The sequence below is a fragment of the Podarcis raffonei genome, chromosome 4 (genome assembly GCF_027172205.1).
Source record: "Podarcis raffonei isolate rPodRaf1 chromosome 4, rPodRaf1.pri, whole genome shotgun sequence".
NCBI classification, from domain to species: domain Eukaryota; kingdom Metazoa; phylum Chordata; class Lepidosauria; order Squamata; family Lacertidae; genus Podarcis; species Podarcis raffonei.
Genome location: NC_070605.1, coordinates 96,374,615 through 96,382,959, shown reverse-complemented (window position 1 = coordinate 96,382,959; position 8,345 = coordinate 96,374,615). Strand labels below are relative to the sequence as shown.

The 8,345-nt window shown below is 43.6% G+C and overlaps 1 protein-coding gene across 1 annotated transcript; it reads left to right on the top strand.

The window, feature by feature from the left end:
• The first annotated feature begins 6,813 nt into the window (after positions 1–6,813).
• LOC128412391 (2-oxoglutarate receptor 1-like) lies at positions 6,814–8,010 on the top strand. Its single transcript, XM_053385272.1, has one exon. It carries the CDS (start codon positions 6,818–6,820, stop codon positions 7,805–7,807), a length of 990 nt encoding a protein of 329 aa, XP_053241247.1. The 5' UTR covers positions 6,814–6,817; the 3' UTR covers positions 7,808–8,010.
• Positions 8,011–8,345: the final 335 nt, after the last annotated feature.

The following is an 8,345-nucleotide window of genomic DNA, read 5'->3' as shown; positions in this document are numbered from 1 at the left end:
AGATGATTTTACTCAGAACGCATGGGCGTTCACGCTGAGAACGAAGGAGGACGCAACGCAACTGATCAAAGATTGGATTGCAGAGGTGGAACTACGGTTCTCTACCAAGGTGCAGGGGTTCAAGTGTGACCGAGGTTCAGAGGTCACTGGGTCTGCTCTAAAGAGTTTTTTTCGCCAGAGAGGGATACGTCACAAGGTGACTTCTCCTCAGGAGAGGGGCGTGGCAGAGCTTAGGAGTAGAGCTCTGGTTCAAGCATCGGAGATTCAGCTGTGTGACTCTGGTTTGCCTCAGAGGTTTTGGGCTGAATCGGTTAAATCTGCAAATTTCACGATGAACAGGTGCTACAATTCAGTGGTAGGTGAAACCCCGTATTTTGCACTCCACGGAGAGAGACCGCAGGTGCATTTCCTCCGTGCGTTTGGTGCGAGAGCCTTGGTGCCTGTACCAAAGTTTCAGCAGAAGGAGGGTGGCCCAAGGTACCAGGAAATGATCTTCTGTGGGTATGAACCTGCGACAAAGGGGTGGAGGTTTGCATATCCAGAAGGTGATCAGACCAAGCTTCTGATCAGTAAACATGCTGAGTTCAGTGAGCAGGATGGTTGGTCAAGGCGCAAAGCGAGCCCTGACGTTCACTCAGATTGTCTGTCTGAATCTGAGGAGGAGGGAGAGCCAGAGGCTGAACCTGATGATGAGGACCAGGTCCATGATCAGGGTCAGGAACAGGGTTGGGCGTCTCCACAGGTTGTTAAAGGAGTGTCCAAGAGTGAGCCTTCATCTGCTGTTAGCATAAAGGAGAGAGCTCACAGATGGGTCAAGTCAGAGGGGGAGTCGTCTGATGAAGAAGACACACTTGCTGGCCCCAGTGGGTCAGAAGAAGCACCCCAGTTTGTGCCCAGGCGATCATCTCGGGCAACAAAGGGAATTCCACCTGAGAGGTTTCAGGTCACCAATGCGTGGGTTGGTTTCGCACAGTGCGAACCTGAGATTTGTGAGGAGGTTCAACAGTTGCCTGACAATGATGCCAGAAAGGAGCGAAAGGCAGTGGGGGAGGTGTTGAACTCTCAGAGGTCTGTAAATGTGTGTTCACAACTCCTCTCAGAATGCAATACGAGAGGGGGTGTGGAGAGAATCAGAACTTACAGGGTTAAGAAGTTCTGAGTGATGTCTCACATTCTGAGGCGTGGTTTAGTATACTGAGGGGAGTGTTTTCCTGTGTCCCAGTGTTGTTCCGTTACTGGAGGAGAGACGGGCAAAAATGAGTGCTCTGTCACCAGGAGAGTTCTGATGTGTTTTTCTACATGAATAAAGACTTTTGGAAGATAAGGAAGGCACCGTGTGTTAAGCCTGATTTATTACACGCACACACACAGCAACGGCTTCTACGCTGCGTACACTCTGCTACGAGTAGCTGTGGGAGCAGAGCGCTGAGGCGGAAGCGTGTGGGCTCCAGAAAGAGAAGCTACAAATCAAACATTTTGCAGAAACATTCTGTTTCTGATGATAAAAACCCATCTGTTTCCACCGAAACAACTTTCAGGGGTTCGTTTGCAGCAGTTTGGGACCATTTTTGAGTGAATTGCAGAACGTCAGATTTTTGCTGAAATTGTGACCGCGCGGCTTAGGGATTTTGTCAAAATAATGTTGTTCCGCAAGTTCAGACTTCGAGGGCTAATTCTGTTTTGGATGATAAAAACCCATCTGTTTCCACCAAAAAAGCTTTCAGGGGATCGTTTGCAGCAGTTTGGGACCATTTTTGAGTGAATTGCAGAACGTCAGATTTTTGCTGAAATTGTGACCGCGCGGCTTAGGGATTTTTTTAAAAAAAAGTTGTTCAGACGTTGAGGGCTAATTCTGTTTCTGATGATAAAAATCCATCTGTTTCCACCCAAAAAGCTTTTAGGGGATCGTTTGCAACAGTTTGGCAACATTTTTGAGTGAATTGCAGAACGTCAGATTTTTGCTGAAATTGTGACCGCGTGGCTTAGGCATTTTTTCAAAAAAAAGTTGTTCAGACGTCCAGGGCTAATTCTGTTTCTGATGATAAAAACCCATCTGTTTCCACCGAAACAGCTTTCAGGGGATCGTTTGCAACAGTTTGGCACCATTTTTGAGTGAATTGCAGAACGTCAGATTTTTGCTGAAATTGTGACCGCGCGGCTTAGGGATTTTTTCAAAATAAGGTTGTTCCGCAAGTTCAGACTTTGAGGGCTAATTCTGTTTCTGTTGATAAAAACCCATCTGTTTTCACCAAAAAAGCTTTCAGGAGATCGTTTGCAACAGTTTGGCAGCATTTTTGAGTGAATTGCAGAACGTCAGATTTTTGCTGAGATTGTGACCGCGCGGCTTAGGGATTTTTTTTAAAAAAAGTTGTTCAGATGTCAAGGGCTAATTCTGTTTCTGTTGATAAAAACCCATGGGTTTTCACCAAAAAAGCTTTCAGGAGATCGTTTGCAACAGTTTGGCAGCATTTTTGAGTGAATTGCAGAACGTCAGATTTTTGCTGAGATTGTGACCACGCGGCTTAGGGATGTTTTAAAAAAAAATTGTTCCGCAAGTTCAGACGTCGAGAGCTAATTTTGTTTCCGATGAAAAAAAACCATCTGTTTCCACCGAGAAAGCTTTCAGGGGATTGTTTGCAACAGTTTGGCACCATTTTTGAGTAAATTGCAGAACGTCAGATTTTTGCTGAGATTGTGACCGCGTGGCTTAGGGATTTTTTTTAAAAAAAGTTGTTCAGATGTCAAGGGCTAATTCTGTTTCTGATGATAAAAACCCATCTGTTTCCACCGAAACAGCTTTCAGGGGATCGTTTGCAACAGTTTGGGACCATTTTTGAGTGAATTGCAGAACGTCAGATTTTTGCTGAAATTGTGACCGCAAGGCTTAGGGATTTTTTCAAAATAAGGTTGTTCCGCAAGTTCCGCCGTCGAGGGCTAATTCTGTTTCTGATGATAAAAACCCATCTGTTTCCACCGAAATATCTTTCAAGGGATCGTTTGCAACAGTTTGGCACCATTTTTGAGTGAATTGCGCGGCTTAGGGATTTTTTCAAAAAAAAGTTGTTCAGACGTCGAGAGTTAATTCTGTTTCCGATTATAAAAAACCATCTGTTTCCATTGAAAAAGCTTTCAGGGGATCGTTTGCAACAGTTTGGCACCATTTTTGAGTGAATTGCAGAACGTCAGATTTTTGCTGAAATTGTGACCGCGCGGCTTAGGGATTTTTTAAAAAAAACGTTGTTCAGACGTTGAGGGCTAATTCTGTTTCTGATGATAAAAACCCATCTGTTTCCCCCGAAACAGCCTTCAGGGGATCGTTTGCAACAGTTTGGCACCATTTTTGAGTGAATTGGAGAACGTCAGATTTTTGCTGAAATTGTGACCCCGGGGCTTAGGGATTTTTTCAAAAAAATCTTTTTCCGCCCGTTAAGTTGACAAGGGCTGATTTCTTGTCCTGTGATAAAACCCTTCTGTTTCGACCGCCAAACCTTTCAGGGGAGCATTTGCAACCGTTTGGCACCACTTTTGAGTGAATTGGAGAACGTCAGATTTTTGCTGAAATTGTGACCCCGGGGCTTAGGGATTTTTTCAAAAAAATCTTTTTCCGCCCGTTAAGTTGACAAGGGCTGATTTCTTGTCCTGTGATAAAACCCTTCTGTTTCGACCGCCAAACCTCTCAGGGGAGCATTTGCAACCGTTTGGCACCACTTTTGAGTGAATTGGATAACGTCAGTTTTTTTCTGAAATTGTGACCCCGGGGCTTAGGGATTTTTTCAAAAAAATCTTTTTCCGCCAGTAAAGGTGTCGAGGACTGATTTCTTGTCCTGTGATAAAAAGCCTTCTGTGTCGACCGCCAAACCTTTCAGGGGAGCATTTGCAACCGTTTGGCACCACTTTTGAGTGAATTGGAGAACGTCAGTTTTTTTCTGAAATTGTGACCCCGGGGCTTAGGGATTTGTTCAAAAAAATCTTTTTCCGCCAGTAAAGGTGTCGAGGACTGATTTCTTGTCCTGTGATAAAAAGCCTTCTGTTTCGACCGCCAAACCTTTCAGTGGAGCATTTGCAAACGTTTGGCACCATTTTTGAGTGAATTGGAGAACGTCAGTTTTTTTTACTGAAATTGTGACCCCTGCCTCCTGCTCCTGGATTTGAGAGTGAACCCACAAGAGTCATTGCGGTTCAGACCAAGGGTCCCGGACCCTTCACACATCCCTATTTTCCAGGGACACCCCTGATTTAGTGAAGCCATCCGAGTTTCCGATTTGATCCCGTAATGTCCCACTTTTCCTTAGGATGTCCATATTTTCACCAGAGAAATGTTGGATGCTATGGAGTTATCCGCCCCCCAAGCCAAGGAGATAAGTAACTATACAACCTTTAAAGGACTCCTGAAGGCAGCCCTGTATATGGAAGATTTTTTAATGCTTAATGTTTATATTATGTTTTTATTTATATGTTGGAAGCCACTCAGAGTGGCTGGAGCAATCTAGTCAGATGGGTAGCTAAACAAACAAACAAACAAACAAACAAACAGGACGTCCCTATCTTCATTGAAGAAATGTTGGAGGGTATGGGATCCATTCCAACCAGATGCCTCTTGCATACCCTCCAACATTTCTCCAATGAAAACAGGGATGTCCTATTCCATGATGATGATGATTTTATTATTTATACCCCACCCATCTGACTTGGGTTGCTCCAGGCGCGCTGGGCAGCTTCCAACTCATATAAAAACATAATAAAACATTAAACATTAAAAAACTTCCATATACAGGGCTGCCTTCAGATGCCTTCTAAAGGTTGTATATTTACTTATCTCCTTGGCTTGGTGGTTGCATAACTCCATAACCTCCAACATTTCTCCAATGAAAATAGGGATGTTTTAAGGAAAAACGGGACATTCCAGATCAAATCAGAAACCAGGACTGTCCCTGGAAAACAGGGACACTTGGAGGGTCTGCTCTTGAAGCCCACCAGCAGGGTGTGACGGGCACAGCCCTTTCCCACTGCCGCTCCTTAGCTCCTTAGTCCTCAGTCACACCCCTCCTGAACCTAAAGGCTGCAAACAGTGAGAAAGGTATCAGAGCAGAATGCCAAAGAGGGCAGGTCTAGTGGCTGCTATATATATAAAGCCCTTAGCCACATACAAACAGAGCACTTTCATGAGCTATCAACTTACATGAATCTGGACTGGTATATTATAATTGCGGCTGGCAGAGAAAGCAGCAGAGGCACCTGGCTTTTGAGTTGCCACCCAGTGATATGATTAGGCTGTATGGATTGCTCAGCCGCTGAGGCTTGTCACATTCTGCTCAAAACAAGGGAAGGGGAAAGGAAGCTTGCAATGAGCCCCCAGGTAACTGGTATTCCTCTGCTCTCTAACTTTAGATATTTATTGTGTGTAAATAGGATCTGTTTATAGTATTGGAGAGGTGGGATAATTCTGCAACTGGGGGAGGGCAACTCTCTTTTTAAAGGTTTCATTTACATGTGCTATTTATACTATAGGAGACAAGAAGATGGAAAGAACATTATAGTTTGGTTTTTCACACAAATCTTACTTTGGCTCAAAATAGACCGGGAATATCAAATAGTTACCTTTAGATAAAGTAATTGTTAAATTATGGAAACTGGGAGAAACTGATGTAAAATGCTTTTTTAAAAAAAGCATGACAAAAAAATAATACCAGCGCAAATTGCCTTGATTCTACCTGGTTGGTGTCACATTGCAGATTTGACAACCAGATTTTAGAAACATAAAGGTCTATTATCCTTCTAATTGGCCCTTCAAACAATTCCCCTATGCCTCTGGGTAAGTGATAAATCCTTGGAAGCAGTTGGACTTTTATGTTATGGAACATCTTTAGCAGATTTGTGGCAATTTATCATCTCTACTCCCTAAATATGACCGAAAAAAGACATTGGGTGGGTGGAAGGAGCAAATTAACCACAAATGTTTCTATATTTGCTCTGAAGGTGAGTAGAATTTCAGTATTCACTGTTGGATATTTCGAGCTGAGGAATGACTTGAAAGTTGATTTCAGAATAAACTAATTTTGCAGCATGTTCTTAAGCATTTGCTCTGAAGTTCCATTTCATTTTAGAGGGACTTGTGTTCCTACCCAGGCCCCCGTGAACCTTGGACAAAGGGTGATATAGATATTTAAATAAACAAACACATAAATAAGCTTGCTTGGTTGCTGAGGATTGTAGTCAAAAATACTTCAAAAGAGCTGATCAATGTGAGGCTTGATTTTGCTGTAATCTTTTATCATCACAAAGTACTTGTAGGATCCTGTTCCTGGCATAGCAGATGGGAAACTGAGACACAGAAAGAGGATGATTTCCTCATATCCTTCAGCCGCCCAGATTTACCGGGAACCAACCAGATTTCCTGCTGCCCATCCTTGGTAAATGACTGTCCCATGGTTTGGGGGGTTTTTTAGGGGAAGGTGCCTTTTGAAGCAAATGTATGCACGCAGCCATTAAAAACCTACTTTCAGTTATTGATGCTCCAGTTCAGATTATTGCAATGTTTTATATGTGGGGCTGCCCATGCAGCTGTTTTCAGAAAACCCAGACATTTAGCAAAATTTTAAAAATATTTTTAAATTTTACCTCTGAGAAAGAGGATATGTCTGGGAAAGTCCGGACATTTGGCAACACTAACATTTACCTCAAGTAAACATTGGATTGCTGTCTACCAGTCAAGCTGAGTTGGTATTTCTATGGCCCTATGGAGAGGATTTGAGCATAATTTATATGCACTCTATCATCTAAACCACTTCTTTTTCTTTCCCCCCTCAAAGAATTGAATATGACAACCGTGGGCACCGAACCTGGAGACATGGCTAATTTCTCCTCTTTGCAGAGTCCATGGACTACCTTCGGAAACTGCACTGGCGAAGGCGCAATATTTCAGGACATCTATATCCCTCTAATTTATAGCGTTCTCTTTCTGGTGTGCTTTCCTGGGAACATTATTGTCATTTCCGTGTATGTCTTCAAAATGAGGCCCTGGAAAAGCAGCACTATCATTATGCTAAACTTGGCCATTACAGACCTGCTGTACGTGTCTTGCCTTCCATTCCTGATACAATACTATGCCAGTGGAGAAAACTGGATGTTTGGAGAATTCATGTGCAAGCTTGTCCGGTTCAATTTTTACTTCAACACGTACAGCAGCATCCTCTTCCTCACCTGCTACAGCCTCTTCCGTTTTATTGTCGTCGTCTATCCGATGAACTGCTTTTCCATTCAGAAACGGAGATGGGCCGTTGCCGCCTGTGCTGTAGTTTGGGTTGTTTCCCTGTTGCTGGCCAGCCCGATATTCCACGTGATTACGACGCAACAAAACGCCCACCGATGGATTTGCCAGGATCTTACTAACTCTGCAGACTTGTTCACGGTGAGGTGGTATAACTGGCTCCTAACAACATTTGCTTTCTTCCTGCCTTTGGTAACTGTCACTCTTTGTTATGCTGTGATTATCTACACCTTGGCAAGAGGGCCTCACACTGGCACTGCTTACAAGCAAAAGGCTCGCCTGCTGGCCATGGTCCTCCTGGCTGTCTTCTATGTCTGTTTCTTGCCATTTCACATCTTCAGAGGAGTTCGCATTGAGCTAACTATCCACCCTGCGAGCTGCCGCACAATGCGGAGAGTCCGGGATATTTTTACTGTGACCCAGTCCTTAGCATCACTGAATACCTTTGGCAACTTAATACTTTATGTTGCATTGGGTGATAACTTCCAGCAGGCCATTCTTTCTGTCTGCAAACTGATCGTGAAGACAAATAAGAAATAGATAAGGAGGAAAAGTGATGTGACTTGCCCAAAGCATGAAAGAATAGGTTGCATTTGCTGTTGCCCTAAACATGTGTAATTTCAGCAGAGGCATAAGACTTCTTCATGTGCAAAAGCTTCCATGTATTGTTGGAAATAAAATGTATGGATCCACTTTCCTTTGTTTCCCAGAACGTAAGGTATGTATCAGTTGCCTTCAATTCATGGCATTCCTTTTGATCCTCTTCATATTGAAGGAGCTGTGTTAAACAGAGTTGTTTAGGAAGCGATCCTATAGCAAGTTATGCAAACCTTGAACAGGCTAGGATCCAGTGGATTTGGCTTAACTCCAGCATCCTCAACTTAGTCAGAGCTAAGTCAGTGTAAATCAGAGGCGACGTAGGCTAGATCCTAAGCCCATCTAGCTTCATCACATTATGTAGGAACCCAGCGTAAATTAAGCCAGCAAAACAGGTGGCGTAACTCAAACACTATTTTGAAAGCTTGTTTCCCCCCTGACAGGCTTAGGCCAGCTCAAGCCAGCAGTAAACCCACTGCTG